General features: G+C 39.3%; 1 protein-coding gene across 1 annotated transcript; it reads right to left on the bottom strand.

Annotated features, from left to right (window-relative positions):
- Positions 1-603: 603 nt before the first annotated feature.
- Positions 604-2,946, bottom strand: LOC114540592 (uncharacterized protein K02A2.6-like). Its single transcript, XM_028560715.1, has one exon. The coding sequence runs from the start codon at positions 2,944-2,946 to the stop codon at positions 604-606; it is 2,343 nt and encodes a 780-aa protein (XP_028416516.1).
- Positions 2,947-23,208: the final 20,262 nt, after the last annotated feature.

Raw genomic sequence — 23,208 nt, 5'->3', positions numbered from 1 at the left:
TGGATGCTGATTAGTCAAGTGGAGTAGAGTTATTTCATTAGTTGTACAGTTGTACTGTAGAACACTAATAAATAAAAACTATAAACAGCCCATATATATATTACTTATTTATTTATATATTTATATGTATATTTATATACATATATATTGACTTAATATCATAAGACATACAGTGTACTTACCTCTTGCTAAAATTATCTCAGAAGCACCATGCAAATTAAAATCAGAATTTTGCAAGGCTGACTGTAACACAGAGCTTTCTTGATTCGGAAATATTTGCTTTAGCTGGGGCAAATACATTGACATTCTGATGTCAAGCAAGAAAATAGCAAAGTCTTGATGAGGGTTGATGGTTTAATGCCAAGTAGAATGCATATGTGTGTTAAATAGTACAAGCTCACACACAAGTTATTTTAATCTATTTTAATGTCAAATTCCAGTTCCTAAAAGCGCAAGCTTTTTTACAAAACAATAGAAAACATAACACAACGTTCGGGGCGTCCGTGTTCAATCTTAAGGGGCAATTCTGCCCTATGCTTCTGAGCGCCCCGTAACATCTCCCTCCTTCTGAGTTAAACATAAACGTTTTTCATCATACTTATATTAGTTTTCAGTCACGTAGTCTTCAAGATATGCCGGTCTACGTGTTTGTCTATTTGATGTTCTCACTGTGCTCCTGGGAGTGGTGTGCTCTACAGGTGGCTGAGGAATTGGTTCTTCAGATTCGGGCTCCTGCTGCCGGCCTGGTGTATCCTGCTCTTGCACTGGCAACTCTCCGTCTACATCTGCTTCTGAATCGCCTAGCTCCGCAGTTTTCCGGAGATGCCTGCGATTTCTTCTATAGTTTCCTCCATCATCAGTTGCCACAATATACGACCTTGGACTAACAATCGCTTTCACCGTCCCTTTCCTCCACCTATCCTTTCCTTTCTCGGGCATCATACGATCCGCATCACCGACCTTGAGTGGTGTAAGCTTCTTGGATCCTCTATTGTAATAGTAGGCTTGTTTAGCTCTTGCCTTTTTCAGCTCTTGCTTTGTTGAATGCGTACAGGTGCGCTCAAGCAGTTGGCGCGAGATTAGAATTTGGGATCTTGTTCTCCTGCCAAACAATCGTTGGGCGGGCGAGGTAGTCATACCTTCCGACGGCGTGTTCCGGTGTTCTAGTATTGCCAGGTACGGATCTGCTTTCGCATCCAACGCTTTCTTCATAATTCGCTTTGCTATCTTCACAGCACTTTCCGCTTTCCCATTCGATTGAGGATATCGAGGCGACGAGGTCACATGCTCGAATTCATATCGTGTGGCAAAATCCTGAAACTCGCGGGAACTGTATTGAGGACCGTTGTCACTGACTACCCTCTCCGGTATCCCGTACCGTGCCATGTGTGCCTTTAATTTGTGGATTACTTCAGTGCTGGTCTTCGAGTACAGTCTATCCACCTCTATAAAGTTAGAGTAGTAATCTACTGTAACAAGATAATCTTTGTTTCCAAACTCAAACAAGTCTGTTGCAATCGACTCCCATGGACGCGTTGGGACTGGAGAACTCATAAGAGGTTCTTTCTGGTTTATTGTTCGGTACTGCGCACAAATATTGCACTTTGCGATGAGATCCTCAATGTTTTTGTTCATTCCTGGCCAATAGAATACTTCCCTGGCTCTTCTGAGTGTAGCCTGTACCCCACCATGGTTGTAGTGAAGTTTCTCTTGCATTTCAGCTCTCAATCCTTCTGGCACAATCAATCTCTCGCCTTTAAAGATAACTCCATTTTGTACGGTCAACTCGTCGCGAAACGGGTAATACACTCGTAATGCTGGAGACACCTCATTCTCTGTGTTTGGCCACCCTTCTTTCACAATTCTCACCAGTGCCTGCAGGTTGCTGTCTGCCGCTGTGTGCTCTTTAATTTGGGCTAGAGTAGTTTCTCTTACTGCTAGATTCTGCAGCATGTCAATTTGCTCTACTTCTCTTTCCGTTATTGATCTTGTGTCCTGCATGATCATCACTTCCTCGGTCTCTCCTGGTCCTTCGACATTTGGCTGGTGGGAAGTTGCTCGACTTAGCGTATCTGCCATAAACATAAGTGGTCCCTTCTTGTACACGACTTCGAGCTCAAACTTCTGGAGTCGTAGCATCATACGTTGTAGGCGCTTTGGTGCACTTAGTAGGCTTTTTTTTAGGATTGACTCAAGTGGTTTATGATCTGATTCTACTTTTACGTGTCGACCATACAGATAACTTTCAAATCTCTCCATCCCATACACGATGGCCAGCATCTCCTTCTCTATCTGAGCGTACTGTACTTCGGTTGGTGTTAACGACCTTGACGCATATGCCACTGGTTGGTTGTTCTGTAACAGGCAGGCCCCAAGACCATTCATGGATGCATCACACTGCAGGACTGGCATTACATCAGGGTCGAAGAACCGTAGCACTGGTGGTTCTGAGAGCATCTGTCGGATTTCCTCCAACGCTTTCCCATGCACATGCTTCTCCCACCGGAATTCATGTCCGTGCTTGATCAGATCACGTAGAGGTGTAGTGATCTCAGCTAACTTAGGGGCGAACTTTTGCACATAGTTCACCATGCCAAGCAATCTCTGTACTCCCAACTTGTCTGTGGGGGCAGGCATGTCTCTGATGGCCTTCGTCTTCTCGGGGTCGATCTTCAGTCCATTCGATGTCAGACGATGGCCCATGTAGCTAACCTCTTCGAGTCGAAGTTGAATCTTGTCAGGGTTCAGCTTGAGACCCTTCTCTCTACACCGTTCCATCAAACCCCTGAGGTTCTTGTCATGGTCGAGATATGCCTCTTCATCTGTTGCACCACTGCCATAAACAAGAAGGTCATCTGCGATGACTTTGACTCCAGGTAGACCCAACAAGATATCGTTCACACGTCGTTGAAACTCTTCAGGTGCGGGTGATATGCCGAAGGGCATTCGCAACCACCGATACCGACCCCATGGAGTGCCAAAGGTTGTTGCATATGAACTGGCCTCATCCAGCTGGATATGCCAAAACCCGTTCTTGGCATCAAGGACTGAGAAACAGCGAGCGTGGGCCAAATCCGGTAGGATCTCATCAATGGTGGGTGAAGGGTAATGGTTACGCTTGAGGGCTTTATTTAATGGTTTGGGGTCAATACACAAACGGATGTCCCCATTCTTCTTGACTGTAACAACAATAGCCGATATCCAGGTCGTCGGCGTATCCACTGGAGCTATGACATTCGTGTCAACTAGTCGGTCAAGCTCTGCTTTGAGTTTGTCTTTTACAGCCAGTGGAATCCTTCGTGTTGGGAGCTGGACTGGGGAAATAGTTTCATCAATCTCTAGATGCAGTTCCCCTGGTAAAGTTCCTTGACCTTGGAACAGTTCTGGATACTCCTTAATGAGATACTTTTGGTGATAAACTTGGGTGCATCTTTGACGCTCGGCGTAGTTGTAAAAATGTTCTCTTTGTTAACAACAAGTAAGTTCATGAGCTGACTGGCTTTAGCCCCAAGTATGGACTTGCAATTCTCTTCCACAACCATAAACTCTATGCTGTACTTCTTGTTATTCTTAGGATTGATAACTTGGAGCCTTGTCTTTCCAATAGGCTTCACTTCTGACCCATTATACATTACCAGAGTTGTGTTTGTCTTCACCAACTTCTTCTCGATAGGCTTTTGGAAACACCCTGCCAGTGTTCTTTTAGATAGTACGTTTACTGTTGCTCCACTGTCAAGCTGGAAACTTTCAAGTGTTCTGTTAATCATCAAGGAGGCACTTGGTTTGTGGGTGTATTGATCAGAGTTAACAGCACCCACTTTCTTTGGTCTCCACCAGAGCTATATACTCTCCTTCTGACGAGTCTGTATCCGTATTGATGCCGGATACTGGCTCTCTTTTGGTCAATGGTCTTCTCTGAGCATTGCAGACGACTGCGAAGTGGTTCTTTCTTTTACACTGTGAGCATGTTTTGCCCCAAGCTGGGCATTTGAATTTATCTCTGAGATGAGATTTACTGCAAAATTTACACCTTATTAGCCCTTCGTCAGCTCTTTTCTCAACTGGCTTCCTCTGCTCTTTGTGCTGTTCTTTGCTAACAGCCAACACTTTCTCATCTTCAGCTTTCATCGACTCGAGTTGCTTCGCCGTCTTCTCCCAAGACCGAACTATATCTATGCTTTGTTGCAGGGTAAGCTTTGAGACTTGCAATAATTTCTTTCGTGTGGCGTTGTCCTTAATACCCATAACAATACGATCTCTTATCAAGCTGTCTTCCAAATTACCAAAGTTACATGTCTTGGCTAATGTGCGAAGGACTGCGAAGTAAGCATCGACCGTTTCGTGTGACTCTTGATCTCTTTTATTAAAACAGTACCGTTCGTACGTCTCATTTGTTTCTCCAATACAATACTTTTCCAACTTACTTACAACAACATCGATGTCTTTTCTCTCTTCTTCATTCGCGAAATCCAAACCGTCCAAGACATCCAGAGCATCAGCTCCAATGCACGTCAACAAAGTCGCTGTTCGCAGCTCTTTGTTTGTACTAGGGTCACTAGAGTCCCGCAGACGTGCGGCAAGTTCGTAGTTGCGCCAAGCACGATAAAACCTTTTCCAATTCGTTGCCAGGTTACCGGTCATGGCCAGCTGAGGTGGCATTGGCAAATTCACCGGAATTTGCACCACTTTAACCTCCTGAGAAGGCTGAGATGCCGTTGAGGTTGTCGCTTGCTCATGGTCCGTCATATTTTCAATCAGACACGATCTTCTGAAATACTTCACTCGTAATTTTAACACAAGCTCCTGGAATGCTTCACACGATAAGTCTTCTAAGCGATAAGTAACTGTTTACCCCACTCCTGGTACCATGTTAAATAGTATAAGCTCACACACAAGTTATTTTATTCTATTTTAATGTCAAATTCCAGTTCCTAAAAGCGCAAGCTTTTTTACAAAACAATAGAAAACATAACACAACGTTCGGGGCGTCCGTGTTCAATCTTAAGGGGCAATTCTGCCCCATGCTTCTGAGCGCCCCGTAACAATGTGAACTTACTTCATTGCAACTGCTATCACTATTGCTTCTGTCATTTGAAGTTGATGGCATACTAAATCAATTAAATCTGAATATTAATTATTAGCTGATATTTGATTATCTGTGAACAAAACACATAGGAATTATTAAAATACACATTTTGTTAAGTTGTGGTGATTTATATGCACTATATGTTTATACAATGACAAATAATAGGCCTTTAAAGGGCCTGAAAAGAAACAGGCACATTCTTTTTCTAGAAAACTTAAAACAAACAAAATAAAAAATTATCATGAAGTAATATTTAATCATAAGTAATATTAATAAAATTGATTCTCTTTAATTGTCATTTTTACTGTGAGTTATGACAAACAAAGCATATTATAGAAAATCATAGGTTGAATCACAAATGCACTTACCAAGTACGCTCTGCTTGGTGGTCCCTGACCATTGTGACTGGGATATTTAAATTACAATGAACACAAAGGACTCTTGGGGCATCTTCAAACACCTAAAGTATATGTATATATATTTTATGTGTATAGCAACTGATATAAATAGATTTTGACAAAGATGACTTGCGATAGCCTATTTTGCCTTCAAAATCCCCCAGGTGTCATTTTGACTATCAATATATTTCCGAGACAATTAATATAAACTTAGTGACGATTGTAACAGAGTCTGGAAGCAAAACCGTTACCTCCTCATTGAGCTCTGTTGTACTTGTTTCTTCTGCAGATGTGTCCAGATCCATCTGCAGAGGCCTAACGTATAGCAATGCTTGTCCAATACCAGAAACATCCCGCAAATATTTCACTGAATATCCACTAGCTGGCTGACGAATCAAAACTAAGCCATTTCCAGACTGTGCACGTCTTAACAGTTCAAATCCCCCTCCGTACATGAGTTTGGGAAATGTTTCTTCCAATTTGTTTTTAAACTCGAGGGCATTCGCGCTGGCATCAAATTTAATTTTGATTCTTCCAAGTCCAGCAAGTTGAAGTGTTAATTTCCTTTGACGTGTTGGTGTCGCCTCCTCATCTGTGTTGGCCAAACAAAACATGTCGTGCGTCCATGTTTCCCGTGTCCGTCCTTTGCTTTCTTTTCTTTTGCATAATCTTTTTGGAGGAGGTCGGTGCGAGACTCCGCGAGTTGCAGTGGTATTTGTAGTTGAGTATGGGGCAAAAAGGGTACGGAAATTGCGAAGTGCCAGCTCTGTACGTGGGGTATTTGGAAGTGTGGTCACTGGCGTAGATGTACTTGATTCTAATACCAAATTCGATGAGCTTGTGGTATTGATACTCGAGTGCCCAGCGAGAAAATTACGAAAAGTTTCATCGATGACTATGCTTGGTGAGAGTGGTGTAGTATCGACAGGTGCACTACCACTTGCCCGCTGCGTAGACGATGTCAATGAACTCGGCGTATTTATGTTAATATTCGAGTGTTCCGCTGTATTTAAGGAATTTTCGGTGACTAAGCATGTATTATCTCTGTCTTCTGTCCTATTATTTAGCACGGCCGCAGCCTCTCGAAGTAAATTCATAGCACGACTTATGTTCGCCATGATGAATGTTGAAAAAAATTCGCGGGAGTTTTTCCACATGGAAAATATAATTTTCCTGTAGGCTGAAAAACAGTTTCTGAGAGTCATGCACAATGGTCCATTTGCGCGCGAAGAAGGCATAATAGCAAATGGCATAATGAAATATGGAACGGCATAATGAAATACGATGCGGCATAATGAAATATGGAATGACATAATGATTACGAGAAAGCATAATGAAATATGAAACGGCATAATTAAATACAAATTAACATAATGAGAATATAAGATGACATAATGAAATATATATTGTTAAAATGCAAAACTTAGCAGAATAACAAAATAACATATTGCCAAACATAATGTAAAGTTCAATTTTGGCGGAAATCACCCCTCATAGATTCCTGGTGAGATTTCTCTCATATTCCGATACACGAATGTGTCCTTGTCTATATTTTGCTTTAAATTACAGTGTTTTGACGGGATAGTTTGGTTTATATTGGTGTTTCACGTAGTATATTGCACATTGTTGGTTTAATATACAATGCTTAGTAAACAAAAATATTCACAAGCTGATTTTGCTGGGTACGGGAGGAATTCATTTTTCAACGTTTTGTAGTTAATATCGTATGCAAAATAACACACCAGTCAGTGCTATAGTTTTGTTTCATGAATTCTGCTATGAAATGGTCGTATTAAAACACCGTTAATTCTCAATTTATATAATACTCCTCTAGTTTTTATAACCCAGGAAATTAATTTTAAAACATTCACTAATTTATTGAGACCATAGTCAAGAAATATCTTTTAGGGGGAATATAATCATTTCATTCATCTCTTACATGTCCATTTTAAACATTTCATTTGATCCATTAATTGTTAGGAAAATTGTTTGGCAACATATTTGGTTGAAACCATCCTGGAACTGGATAATATATTCTAATATATTCTTCATGCAACCTCGAATGGTATTACGTTTTATAGCTAAAACCCACTATGATCATGGTCAAACAATATATGTTATATCAGTGCCAATATCACATGACTAAAAGACTGAGATATATTTCACTAAATTTATAAATTATAATTTGAGTTTTCCAGTTTTTTTAATCTTACATCCACATGCCATCACATTTTACACTATGTGCATTTATTGTTATGGTTACTTTCTCATGTATAATACCAGCTTGTATACAGCTAATTGATAAAAAGTCATCCTCTGGTTCTCATGTTAACTATATATTTAGACTTCACCATTTGTTCCAACCAAAAGTATCTTAACAAATACACTGGTCAGTCATTGATTAGTCCATCTAGTACAACAATATCTGTCAATCACCGTGAAATAAATTATCTGTCTGTTCAGCAATACTTAAGTTGCAAATATTTTCATTCATGAGGTTGGAGCTTAATCAGACCCAATGCAATCCCAGCTAATGTTTGACAGAGTTCTCTATGGCTTAGTTGAGTATTTTACATAATGACATTTCATGTAACCTTGGAAATCAATATTTGTCACAGAAACATTATTAGACCAGAATTACAGATTGCAAGTAAAATGTTGCAAGTAAATACTGAGTTGTCGTCTCTAGGGTGGTTGGGTGGTCTTCATGACAGTAATTGTATTTCTTATAAACTTCAATTTGTTTATATTTTGATAGACTGACCCTGCATTTATGACCATGGTCAGTTTGGTTTATTCAGTGTGATTAACCAGAGGCATTTTCTATGTAAACCAGAAATCATTAGAACAGTCATTTACGTATTAACCCAACACAAATTCTCAGCCAAGTTAGACGAGCGATTGCGCGTTTATAAAGAAATTTCCAGCTTCCCGAACACCGTCACGGCTGATCCCTGCACAAGATGATATTTTTATTTAAAGTATGATTCATGACATTCTGTCAACAATGCGTGTGATGAAACCTCTCCTGAGACTAAGTGCTTGTGAGGTTTTAAATTACAATCAGTTTCCGTCTTCGTTTAATATATCTACATCGTGAGTATCTTCTGCGAATTTTGGTACATTTGTGTGAAATTTTAGCCATGTATTGAGATAATCGCTTTCATGATTTGAAAAGGTACGTTTGTGTCAGTGTTAGTCGTGTTTTTTGAAGAGTAGAAATTATTTCATGTCATCAACACAGTGAAGTCGTCACAGTCGTATAAGGTCTTGCCACAACACAGCGCTTTGTCTGTGGCACGGTGAAATAAAATTGCAAATTTCGTTTTTTTCTTCCTTTCAATGTTCTTAAAGTGAGGTTTCAGGCGTTTGAGATGTGATTTATGATTCGTTGATTTATGATTCCACATTGCGATAAAAAGAGACATGCTTTTAAATTTTCGCGCATGATTTTAAATTCGTAAACGTAGTTGCTAGTCTATCTGCATGATGGCCAAATATTGGTCTGCATAATGCCGAAATGGTGGCGTTGTCAGTATATTCGTGTGATAGTGATACTTGAAATACATTGCACATTTCTTGCTTCTTTAAACATAAGGAATACAATTCCGAAATTGTTAACTCATCGCCAGAATAATATTATGTTACCGACCCTCCTATGCCATTGGAGTCGTATCCTGCAGCAACAAATTTTCAGACTACAGTTTAAGACCCTCGTGTGACTATAGAGACGCATCATCCGTCTTTTATTATAAATACAAGGTTTATTTAATAGAAAACAGCTCTTGTACACGCGCTTTTTGCCACATAAATATTTTCCAGGATATTTTCCCATTTTCGATGTACTTAAGTAAGGCGTGATTTTGTTTATTATTCGTTAGCCTGCTCGCAGACTGAATTAGGGGGCCGGAAATTAAACGGGGAAATCCCCCTAATTGCTAAATTTTGAACTAGTACGTTTGTGATTGTAAATGATTTATCAACAACACGGTAAAGTAGACATGGTTGGTTGTATGTCCATGTAGGTGCAGAACAGCGCTGTGGCGTCGTATTGAATAAACTTGCATTATCAAATGCCTGGCACTGCACAGCGCTTCGTCGCGTTGCGGTCTTGTGTGATACTGATACTGGAAAAACATTCATCACTTCTTTAAATTACTTTGAGAATCACAAAAATTTTCCTCCTAGGATTCCAGTCTTCATTTCCGCGCATCTGTTTGCTATATTTCCGGGGAATCTTTGCCATGTAGTGGAATTATCCCTTTGAAAATTTGAGAGTTTTTGTCACGGCAGACAGAGCTATTATCATCGCTTCAACCGATAACTTATCATCATAATCGCAGCGAAAACTAGTGCATTCGTTTTAAATTCATGTTTGAATTTTCTTCTATGGTTTCCTGATATAAACCAGAGTGAAATCTCGTCTAAATCATAATTTATGCTGGTAAATGCAGGAACGAACCATGCTTCGAAATGCTCGATCAGCTTCCTGAGCTGGTGTGCGTGTATATATATACAAGGAAATTCAAACCTTGCGTAAGATTTAAATTATAAAATTTATTGTAAAATATGCCCCTTATCTAATTGTAATAGCCCGCAAATTCAGCAATTGCAACACTCGGCAAACACATGACCACTGACGTGTATTTAATGTATCGAACGATTGAGCGACGTTTTAAATTCCCGTCATAAGTGTTTGTAGGCTTGGTTGCGCATTTGCTGTATGTTTATCTCTGTGGGGTTTTGGCCATGTAAATGAACTATCCCTTCTAAGTTTTAAACAGGTACATTTGTGATTATAAATGATTTCATATCATCAACACTTACAGAGTAAATATATACACACCGTCGGTTTCATTACAGGTTGTTTGTGCATCTCGAGATGGAAGCCGACCCTGGCGTCTATCTTTTTATTCGTTTTCGCGGAGACGTATCACTTGTGATTTGAAATTACTATATTCGTTGATTCTTTGTCCCTTTATTCAACTGGGTACTCAACTAAGGATCCACCAATCGCTTTTAAAATCGCTCGTTGTTTGCTATAACTTTCATTAAATCTTAGTTTCATTAAATCAAAGATCCCTTTTAATAATTGTTGGTTCCAAAGATTAAATTTAATCGCTTTTCAAACATTTTTAGAACGGTTGAAAATCACTATCTGGTGGATAGCGCTATCCATGCAGCCTTCGTACAACCTAGCTGCCTCTGTACTCTGTATAGACATGCACAGTTGGAATTAAAGAGTTTAAGATGCGAGATCTAAGCTTCGGAATAAACTATATTCTACATTGCGAGAAACCAAGTTACTTTTTTTACTTGATATAACTACAATATGACCATTTTTCACAATGAAATAAAAAATGTTTGCTGGCGAAAATAAACTCCACAAATATACAAATTCCATAACCACATGACACTTGCATGACATTGGGAATTTTAAATTTCATTGAGAATTACGAAAAATCTCCTCCTAGGATTCAAGTCTTCATTTCTGCGCATCTGTTTGTTATATTTCCGGGGAGTCTTCGCCATTTAGAGGAATTATCGCTTTCAAAATTTGAGAAGGTAAGTTTTTGTCACGGCGTTGGTCATATTCTTTCCTTTTTTAAGATTATCCGTGTTTATTCTGTGGCGCGGCACAGAGCTATTATCATTGCTTCAACGGATAACATGCCATCACAACCGCATCACAGCGAAAACTAGTGCATTTGTTTAAAATTCATATTTGAATTTGCTCCTATGTTTCCTAATATAAACCAGAGTGAAATCTGGTCTATATTATAATTATGCTGGTAAATGCAGAAACGAACCATGCTTCGAAATGCTCGATCAGCTTCCTGAGCTGGCGTGCGTGTATATACAAGGAAATTCAATCCTTGCGTAAGATTTCAATTATAAAATTTATTTTAAAATATGCCCCAATCCAATCGTAATAGCCCGCAAAAGGCAAATTGCGACACCAATTGCGACACAAATTGCGACATTGCCGCAGCAAACACATGACCACTGACGTGCATTAATCTATATATCGAACGATTGGGCGAGGTTTTCAAATCCCGTCAAAACTCAAAAGTGTTTGTTGGCTTGGCTGCGCAATACCTGTATGTTTATCTCTGTGGGGTTTTGGCCATGTAAACGAACTATCGCCTTGTAAGTTTTAAACAGGTACGTTTGTGATTATAAATGATTTCATATCATCAACATTTATAGTGTAGATATATAGACATGCACGGTCGGTTGTATATGTATCTCGATACGGAAGTCGCAACAGCCGACTCTGGCGTCTATCTTTTTATTCGTTTTGGGGGAGACGTATCACTCCTGATTTGAAATTACTATCTTCCTTGATTCTTTTTGCCCTTATTCCACAGCGGGCACTGGTTACCAATCTTTAAATGAATTTAAAAGATATATACGAAAAATTTACAGCGCTATATGATCGCGTTGTTATCTCGTGTGATACTGAAAATAAATTCCTCGCCTTATTTAAACGATTGCTACTATTCTATTCTACAATTGTAAGATATTACAGATTATCGCTATTCATTTTATTTATACCAAGGAGATTAAATTTGGCGGTCTGGGGCCGGTTGTATGAAAGCCGGATAGCGCTATCCACCGGATTTTCAATCGGTTTAAAATCGCCCGTTGTTTGCTATAACTTTCATTAAATCTTAGTTTCATTAAATCGACGATCCCTTTTAATAATTGTTGGTTCCAAAGATAAAATATTATCGCTTTTTGAGCATTTTTAGAACGGTTGAAAATCACTATCCGGTGGATAGCGCTATCCAGCCTTCGTATACAACCTAGCTGCCTCTGTACTCTGTATAGACATGCACAGTTGCAATTAAAGAGTTTAAGATGCGAGATTTAAGCTTCGGAATAAACTATATTCTACATTGCGAGAAACCAAGTTACTTTTTTTACTTGATATAGCTACTATATGACCATTTTTTGCAATGAAATATAAATAATATGAAATGTTTGCTGGCGAAAATAAACTCCACAATTATACAAATTCCGTAACCACATGACACTCGCATGACATTGGGAATTTTAAATTGCATTGAGAATTACAAAAAATTTCCCCCTAGGATTCAAGTCTTCATTTCTGCGCATCTGTTTGTTATATTTCCAGGGAGTCTTCGCCATTTAGGGGCTGTTTACATGAGCCCGGTGACCCGAGATTCAACGAAGCGTGAGAGGACTTTGAAGTATTGAAAAAAGTCTTTACGACACCAAATAGGTACATGCTATTGTTGTGGTGATTATACGACTGCCATGCAGGATCATGTTATCTGCTCATTTCAATACCTCAAAATCATCTCACGCTTCGTTAAATCTCGGGTAACCGGGCTCATGTAAACAGCCCCTTAGAGGAGTTATCGCTTTGAAAATTTGTGAGAAGTTTTTGTCACGGCGTTGGTCATATTCTTTCCTTTTTTAAGATTACCCGTGTTTATTCTGCGGCGCGGCACAGAGCTATTATCATTGCTTCAACGGATAACATGCCATTACAACCGCATCAAAGCGAAAACTAATGCATTTGTTTAAAATTCATGTTTGAATTTGCTCCTATGTTTTCTAATATAAACCAGAGTGAAATCCGGTCTTAATCATAATTTATGCTGGTAAATGCAGAAACGAACCATGCTTCGAAATGCTCGATCAGCTTCCTGAGCTGGCGTGCGTGTATATACAAGGAAATTCAATCCTTGCGTAAGATTTAAATTATAAAATTTATTTTAAAATATGCCCCAATCCAATCGTAATAGCCCGCAAAAAGCATTCCACCAATTGCAACACTCGGCAAACACATGACCACTGACGTGTATTTAATCTATATCGAACGATTGAGCGACGTTTAAAGTTCCCGTCATAAGTGTTTGTTGGCTTGGCTGCGCATTTGCTGTTTGTATATCTCTGTGGGGTTTTGGCCATGTAAATGAACTATCGCCTTATAAATGATTTCATATCATCAACACTTAGTGAGTAAATATATAGACACGGTCGGTTGTATCACAAGTTGTTTGTGCATCTCGACAGGGAAGTCGGAACAGCGCTGTGGCGTCGATCTTTTTATTCGCTTAGGGGGAGACGTATCACTCGTGATTTGAAATTACTATATTCGTTGATTCTTTGTGTCTTTATTCATCTGGTCACCAATCTTTAAATGAATTAGTTTAAAAGATATATGCGAAAAATTTAGGACTATCATCTAAGTGGCTTAGCATTATTCCACAGCGCTATGATCACGTTGCTATCTCGTGTGATACTGGAAATAAATTCCTCGCCTTATTTAAACGATTGCTACTATTCTATTCTACAATTCTAAGATATTTCAGGTGATTGCTTTTCATTATATTTATACCGAGGAGAATTAATTACTGCTGTGAAGTACGCACCATTCAACACGATAATCAACACGATATTCAAAAACATCGTATGACTCATTTCTATCATTTAAACGTTCGAAATTCAAATATTGTTTAAAACCCTTTCCAAACATTTATTAAAAGGATTAATACCCTAAATCGATCAATTGGATTTTAAACTTTATACGTTGCAACAAAACAGACAGAATCAACCTAAAATGTGCCCAAAAAAAGAGATTGTGTACCAATTTACATACATATACATTTTTAGTGCAAAGTTTGAGAAACTTTGCAGTATTGTGATGAGTGGCGAAAATTGAAACGAGTCAGTAAGTCAGACAGTCAGTCAGTCAGTCAGTCAGTCAGTCAGTCATAATGTAAACTTTACGGGGGGTAGGTTGATTTATGCGTATAGTAACTTTTTGTATATGATCAGTAATTTAAGGTTTTTAAATCAGTTTAACTTGCTTTATTTATTAATGCACTATACCCTTTTGCAAAGTTCACCAAAATATTGAGGGATTTTGGCGGTTACTGTAAATTTTGAAGCATTGTTTTTCCGCGGTTTGGGTTTATTTTAAAGGGATTTGCGCAGATTACCCCCCGGAACACCCGATTCTTTCTTACACGTCGCAACTGCGCATGTGCCGTCGAGACTTGAACATCATTCACGATGTAAAGAAACGAGGAGCGACGAGCATTGCTTCAAAACATTCCGGGCGTAAAAATCGAGCAATTCTTTGAGAATCTACGCACTTTATCAACTTATGTTATGAATTACGAGCATTCAATTCAACACAAATATAATTTGGAAGGTTTATTCCATAAATAGAGCTAAGAGGTTAGGAAGAAACGACGCTGTGTTGTTTATGTATTGATAGACTCTTACACGAATGTATATTATGTCGATAGCAAGTCGATACCAGATATTCTGCATACAATACATAAACTAGAAATACATGCATGCAGAAACCCCTCGCCTCCGTTCAACAAAATTAGTTATTAATTAAGCATAGGGATGGTAACATGATTGTTAGAAAAATTACGTATGTGAGAAAAAGAAATTGAGAAAAGTGTGGAAATATTTTTCTGCACGTGGAAGCACTGTAGTCATAGCAACTCGCAACAGCCGTATATTTTTAAAGAAACAAAGTTTACCCTCATATTTTTGTGAAAAAATGGCAAAAATACGACAAGATTCTTACCTTTTTCTGGAAGTTAAGTTACTCATCTATAGTCAGTGTTATGGTAAATTATTTTAATTATTAATTACCATGAAATATAACATCAGACGTCTCATACAACTTCCGAAGTTTTATGTTACGCCTCGACTGGTTTTTGCACGGGAATGTTTTGATTTTCTTTCCTTTTGTCATTATGAAAACGGAGTTTATAAATGAAATTATAATGTCGTTTATCACATAATACATTCAGATTTATAGTGAAATACATTTGAGAATATTAAAGTTGTGTTCACCACAAAAGAATTACTTTTTAGCTTTATGTGGAATGAAATATTATCAGTGTAAAATCTTCCGACTTTATTATACACGGTGAATTCGGTCAAAAATTTGGTCTTGTTATTTGTTAAACCGTGAAAAGTCCTGACCACATTCGAGTTTCCCTCTAATTTAATTAAAAATACATATATTCTTTATTTTATGAAAACATAAAATTTATAAATTTCATCAAAATTTTGCAAAATGACAGTTATTTATTGACGTTTGAAAATATAAATTTTTGTCTCGACCAATCAAGAGCTTAGTGGTTCACTCTGGCGCATGCGCATAACGTAGAAGACCGTCCATGGCGTGAGGTCCATTGCATAATGGCGGACAACTTTGATTTTGCATTTGCACATCGTGGGTGTAAATATCCGAGCGGAATTAGTACCCTCACACGGTGCTCCGCACCGGCTCGGGGATGATACTATACAAAACGGACATTTTGTGCAGTATTCAAATCATTTTGGCGGTATACAGTATTGATTATAAGTATACTGTTTTGTATCGATTTACGCGTCGAAGTATCCACATCATACACATAATATGCACCGCGGTTTATTTACATTATTTACAACGCAACTATTTTGGCTATTCTTATGAAGTGACGGATAAATTGTAGCCATCATATAAATGTAGTGAATGTAGTCACAGTTGTTTGACGAAGAAAAGAGACTACACTGAGAAATTCGCGCCCGGTTTGGCCGGTTTACATGGGCAACTAAAATTAGCTATAATTTAATAGTGACAGTATCCGCGGCTAACGTAATTTGAGTAATTTCCTTTTGATTAATGTTTAACCTAGTTCGTTATATTTTTACTGGCATAAGTCGAAATGTCTATGTTGGGACAAACGTCTGGTTGCTTAGGTATTACAGGGCATGAACACTTTGCACTATCCTTGGATCCCTAGTTGTAATTCGCGCTGCAAAGAACAATTTCCTAATTTTTCCACCCCGATTACATAAAAATCCTTTAAACTTTTGTATTTAGAAGAGGGTAATGTGCGCTTTCAAACGGCATGTAACATGGAAGTGGATTGGCCGTAGAAATATATAAAATTTCGTCTTGAAATCAAACATATTTGCACGCGAATCTCTTATAAACGAATTAATAATACCTATTATTAATTTTTTGTAAACTTACGTTCTGATTGGTCGATTTGTACCACGTGAGTGAATGTGATATATAAACAACGCCACGGCAGTGCCGTTATAGGATTTATTGCACTATCAAAATGGCGGCAACAAACAAAAAAATTGCCGAATTTAGTTAATTAAGAGGAAATTAATGTAATTACTCCGGCGTCAGCGACGGAGTTAAAAATTCGCCCCGGTTTTTTTTTTGTTTTTTTTTGTTTTTTTTTGTTTTTCGTCGTCGCAAGTGTGTAATGGCGCGAAATATACTTGTATTTGAAATGTGTATGTGACCGTATTTATCTACGTCCCAGTCTTATCTCCCAAGAGTTGTGGTGCACAGCTTTCGCTAATTTTCCAATGCGCGATTCGATTTCGCTCGCATGATACGGCAATTTCTCCAAGAGGAACAAATAAACCGTTCTTTTCATGCTGTTCGATTAAGTTTAGATTGAATTGGGGTAAGAATATATTTAATACATGTAGATTCCGGTCTTATTCTATAATATCGCTGCTATTTCGCCGTTTAACAAGATGATGTAGATGATATGAAAAGCAATATTTGCTGACGCTTCCAAAGCCGTTCGCTGGCGAAAATAAGTAAAACTGTCAAGTAGGCTATTTATAGATAAAATGTGCGTAAGCAAAACAATTTTATGTTTATTCTTATTTTTGGTTTACGTTTTTCTGCATGGCTATTTGTGTCCATTGTTCCACTGACCCACAAGAGATTTTGAAAAACCATATTCAATTTTATTAAACTTCTTAAACAAGGAGAAAAAAGGTACGCGTGTTGATTGACGGTTTTATTTAAACAACCGAACCTACGCACCCAATCGGGTGGCCACCGTCTCGTCATCGCATTCGCAGATGTAGGGCGATACAGTAAACCACAACCATCACTCATGCCAGACGTTGACTCTACTCTGAGAACTATTGCCCCCTGGAAGTACATCATCAAAACCGACCTCAGCCGAGTATTCTACCAAATCCCACTAGAGAAATCCTCAAGAAAGTATTGCGGTGTTGCCACTCCCTTTCGAGGTGTACGAGTATACTGCAGATCTGCAATGGGTATGCCCGGGTCTGAAACGGCACTCGAAGAAATGATGTGTCGCGTCTTTGGTGATTTCATCCAAGAAGGCCACGTGGCAAAAATAGCTGACGACTTATAATGCGGCGCCTCTACTCCTGAAGAGCTTTTACAGATTTAATCACGCGTCCTGGAGCAACTGGAACACTGCAATCTCCGCCTGTCACCTACCAAGACCGTCATCAGCCCAAAGTCAACTACTAATATAATAGTATGGGTATGGTCCCAGGGCTAGCCCACATCGCATCGCTGTGCTCTCGTCTTGCCCGATACCGACAACAGTGAAAGGTATGCGTTCGTTCATTGGCTCCTCAGTAGAGTACTTCCAGGATGCACTTCCAAGATCGACCCACTCGAGTGCGCGATTGCTGGATTGCAGTCACAGGACAAGCTTACTTTAGATGACAACCTAACCACATGTTAAACGTCGCTCAGCAAGCTCTTAGGTCAACCAGAGAAATAACGCTTCCTCGCCCATCAGATACTATGTGGATCGTCACAGACGGCTCCGTAACTAAACATGGTATTGGTGCCACTCTGTACGTTACCCGAGATAATCATCTTCATCTGGCTGGATTCTTCAGCGCTAAAGTCAGGAAACACCAAGTCAACTGGTTACCCTGTGAAATTGAAGCCCTCAGCATCGCTGCTTCCGTGAAGCATTTCAGCCCTTGCATAATACAATCTAAACAGCGCACACGTATCCTGACTGATAGCAAGCCCTGCGTACAGGCTCTGTGTGCTCTTTCATTGACGAGACAGAGGACTCCGTCGTCCGCAGCTTGTCCGTGCAAGACATTATGAATAACAAAAAGCCTCTTCCCTTCACGACGCACTCAGCCTGTCGCGAAATTCAAAACGACTGCCCCGACCTCAGAAGAGTATACACGCTCACCTAATGCAAGGAACCAGACCTTCCAAGAAACTCACGAACATCAAAGACGTCAAGCGCTATTTAAATGTTGCTTCCATCTCGAAGGACGGTCTCCTCGTTGTTAAACGTGATCAACCATTCTCTGCGACAACTGAAGCAATAGTGGTACCACGTTCCGTCCTGGATGGTCTACTAACTGCTCTTCACGTTCGCTTGAACCACCCTTCTCGCCATCATCTACAAGCAGTCGTCCATCGCCACTTCTATGCCCTTGACATGAATTCTGCCCTAACCCAAGTGTCTTCCTCCTGTCACACTTCTGCGTCCCTTCACAAATTCCCAAGTTCCCTCGTCCCTCAGTCTACAGACGACCCTCCTGAAGTTGTGGGGATTTCCTTTGCCGCAGACGTAATCAAAAGAGAACGCCAACTCATCCTTGTGCTCAGAGAGCGTTCTACTTCCTTCACAAGCTCTTGTTTGATCCCTGATGAGAAGCACGAAACACTAAAGGACGCTCTCACACGACTCATTGTTGCACTCCACCCAATTGAAGGTCCACGTGGCGTTTTACGTGTTGATCCTGCTCCTGCTTTCGTCTCCATCAGCAACAGCGATGGCCTAAAACATCTTAATGTTTCCCTTGATGTTAGCAGAGTTAAGAACAAAAACAAAAACCCAGTAGCGGAAAAAGCAGTTCAAGAACTTGAAGAAGAACTGTTAAGATACGAGCCCGGTGGTGGCTCCGTTAGCTCAACTGGTTTGGCAATAGCAACGGCTCGTCTGAACTCCAGACTCCGCCAGCAAGGTCTGTCCCCCCGCGAACTGTGGACAAAACGTCGCCAACTTACCGGTGACGAAATACCGATTTCTGACCGCCAGTGCATTCTGGCCAAACACAACCAGAGGTTGCTCAACCACCCATATAGTGAAAAGTCTAAATATCCAAAGGAACCAATCTCACAAATTCAACGAGAGGTGAATGTTGGTGACCTTGTCTATCTCATTGCCGATCGTAAAAAGCTACGTGCTCGGGACCGATACATCGTAACCGAAGTCAACGATCCCTGGTGTTTCATCAAAAAGTTCACGGGTTCACAATTACGTGCATCATCTTGCAAAGTTAAGCTTAGTGAGTGCTACGTAGTACCATCATCGGTCTCCAACAGCCTCCCACACCCTTAGCGTGAAGAAGATCAAGGCTCTGATCAGGACACACCGCCCCAATCAGAACCACATCTACCACAGCCCCCTGCAGAACTGAATCTCCCATATACACCGACGTTACCTCCTGATGTTGATGAAGTTACATTAAGCCTACCCGTTTGTGAAGTCCCGTTCAATCCACATTTAGAAGAGTCTCCACTTACCACTGAAGGCACTACTTTCTCCGAGACACCTTCGAGGCCTCAGCGCTCTCGCAGACAACCCTTTTATCTAAAGGACTATGTACTTTACTAACGCTCTTTAGTGGGCCTCTATGGCATATAAACTACACTCCGTTCCTGTTCAGTTTACTATCTGTGTTAAGAAGATTAAGAAAGAGAAGAAGAAGTTGCGCCAGCAGGCCCCACTGTCCTGCGGTTGTTAACACTAGTTTTACGCGCGCTCTTACGAGCAACACCGGACTGTTTTAGTCTTGTTTTGTTGTCCGCCATTTTGTAAGCTCTGTTGAGTAATAAAGTCTATTCGTTGCGATTCTGTTCACTTACTGGCGAAGACAGATAAGATACAGTTTAAACATTATGTTAAGATTTTGTTATAATTAGTAGAGTTCGTATGTAAAGCATAGGAGGGATGCAATGTTGTCATTATTTATAGTTATGCTCACGTGACTAGTTGTCACGGGGGGTCAAGAACAACCTTAGTTACTTAGTTACGAACACGAGGTAGAAAAACATCGAACTTATGGTAGCGATTTATCTAACAACACTTTTATAGTATAAGAAGTTCCGAAGCATTAAATACCAATTTATAAACATTACAGATACGTTGTTTAGCCTTTGTAAAGATTTCAATTTTTTTATATTTTATTTCTCCACGCCAGGGAATGCATTCTCAGCTGTTTAGTTTATCATAATGCTTCATCGTTTGTTAATTTATTTGTCGAGATATTGCCCTCATAACACATTCGCTCCACGTGGTATCACTGAATACCATTTACACAAAATGGCATTAATTAGATATATATACGTAGCCCTACCTGGGATTTTTTAACGAAACCCATCCAGTATTAACACCCATTTGTTGCAGTAAAACTTCGTGCAATGTCATGGCTTCTCTCGATCTGCAAGAAAAGACAAATGTGAAATTATGCAGACTGTTTTCAGAATAATTTTATATCTATATTTACTAAAACGATCAACTGGAAAAGGATTCTAACCCATTCTAAATAGTACAACCATTTTGTTACAGTAATTTACTCTGTCCTACGCCATGGATTCTGACGAACTGCAAGAAAAAGAAAATTTTACAAGACTCAGTAGACTTTTAGTTGACAAAGGAACTGAGACTTTGAGAAATAAATTTGATACCATCCATCCACCTGTTAGTTTACCTGGAGTACTGGCTGCAAATAAAACATCTCTTCAAAAGTTAAAACCTCGAGTTATTTATAATTCCCAGTGGGATTTACTATTTCCTCCGTCTGGCAACCCACCAGATTCCAAAACGTTTGATCTCACATTACTCACAGTTCTATTCCGGAACATTTGTGGTTTTCCATCAACAGGATGGAGTGTAATGCCTCCGGATACTGATAGGTCAACGCAAGCGAATATCACAAGAATCAAGTGTTACAGAAACGAAGTCGCACATGTAACAACAACTCGCGTTGACAATTCAACATTTGAGTCTTTATGGAAGAAAATCTCCCAGGCGTTAGTAGAATTGGGCGTTTCACAGAGTGATGTCGACAATTTAGAAAAATGTCCTCTTGGGCTGCCTAAAGCAATGACACAAATCGTTGAAGAAACCCGCGATGGAGTAAATCTACTGTGCCAGTCTTTGTTGAAGAAAAGTGAGAATGAAACCCCGGAAACTTCCCTCAAGCGTACGCTATCAATACCCGAGGATGACAATCCTGAAAAAAAATTCTGCAAGGAGAGTGGTGAAGATGTATTAAGAAAACTTGCCAAACATAATTTCAAGAGTAAAATTCATAGAAAAGTGAAGTTTTTCCTACCTGGAACAAGAGAGTGGTTGTTATTGGAAGTTTACGAATGGTTTTATAGCAGTGATAGTGACTCAAGAATAAAGTTAATAACAGCTGGACCAGGATTTGGTAAAAGCGTGTTTGCCGCTAAAATCTGTGAAGATTTCGAGGAGGATGGAAAGCTGGCTGCCTGTCACTTTTGTGATTTCAGTAATTCAAACCTAAGAGATCCTATGGCGATGTTGCAGTCTCTCGCAAGTCAGATGTGCAAGAGCGTCCCTGGTTTTAAAAAGGAGCTCCTTGATCAGTTAGGACGACGTCATCAAGTTCAAAACCTGAGAGATGCATTTCTAATATATTTGCAAAATCCCCTAGATGAATTGGAAATAAAAGAGCCACGTTTAGTCGTGATCGACGGCTTGGATGAAAGTGCTGCTGATAATAAGAATGAAATTACGCATTTGATTGCTGAATATTTTCCTGATCTTCCCGAGTACATCAAAATCTTGGTGACGAGCAGGCCAGAGATTTCCGTTGCTGATCTAAGACTAAGAGACGATCAAAAGACAGACATTTCCAATGTTCATGACAACAATAATTTAGATCTTGAACTTTATTTTAAAAAATGTTTTCCAAGTTTAGTCGGCAGGTAAGTGAAACGAAGTGAGATGAGAGATGATTTCTATGAGGATCATCCATATCTTCACCGTTTTAGGCAAAATAAAACTTTACTTTCCATTTTTGTTGCTAAATGCCAGGGCTCATTTCTTTATGCATATCTTTTTCAATCTGGGCTAAGGACTTGCTATGATCTTGAGAAGATAACAAATAATGACATCATGGAGTTTCTCCCAGAAGGACTGAATTCTATTTACCAAGGATATTTCAAACGCCTTGAATACGAGCTTAACGCCATAAAACACGAAAAGTTTGATGTGTTGAATATTTTGGCAATCCTGGCTGTTTCCAAAGAATACCTTCCCCTCACTTTCGTAGCTCAGGCTTTTGGTTTAACTCCAGATTGTCGCGAAACGAAAGACATCATCAACAAAATTAATGAAACCGTATCGTGCTTGTTGTACGTTTCAGATGACAGGTTAACCGTTTTTCACAAATCCGTTATTGATTGGCTTCTAGCAAATGGCTACAAAGATCACCAGTATACTGTCAAGGTCGATGATGGACATAGATCTCTTTGGCTTTTATGCGAAAAGGTTTTTAAAGAAATTGTAGAAAATGTTCGCTCAGGACTTGATGTGAATTTTACTAATGACGTGGAATACGCTCTGAAACATGGTTTAAAACATGGTTTAAAACATCTTGAAAAGTATGAAATAGAAGAAGTTGTGTTTTGGTCAGTTGATGTTATTATTGTATGTTATATGTTAGCTGTAAACGATTCAAGCGATTTGGTAATTTTCTGGCTCACATTACTGCAATGTTCCTGGCTTAAAAACGAAGATTTACGCGCCCGAATTTCTTACCATGTCATTGAATTTGACTATTTGGACTATACCATCGAGGATTACTTTCAACAGTTTTACAAATATTCAATTATAAAGACAATAGTTTCACAATGGTATTTACAAG

The sequence above is a fragment of the Dendronephthya gigantea genome, unplaced genomic scaffold (genome assembly GCF_004324835.1).
Source record: "Dendronephthya gigantea isolate DGI-Jeju-01 unplaced genomic scaffold, DenGig_1.0 000242F, whole genome shotgun sequence".
In the NCBI taxonomy this organism is placed as follows: domain Eukaryota; kingdom Metazoa; phylum Cnidaria; class Anthozoa; order Malacalcyonacea; family Nephtheidae; genus Dendronephthya; species Dendronephthya gigantea.
The sequence above is the reverse complement of the archived record's forward strand: the minus strand, read 5'-3'. Positions and strand labels throughout refer to the sequence as shown.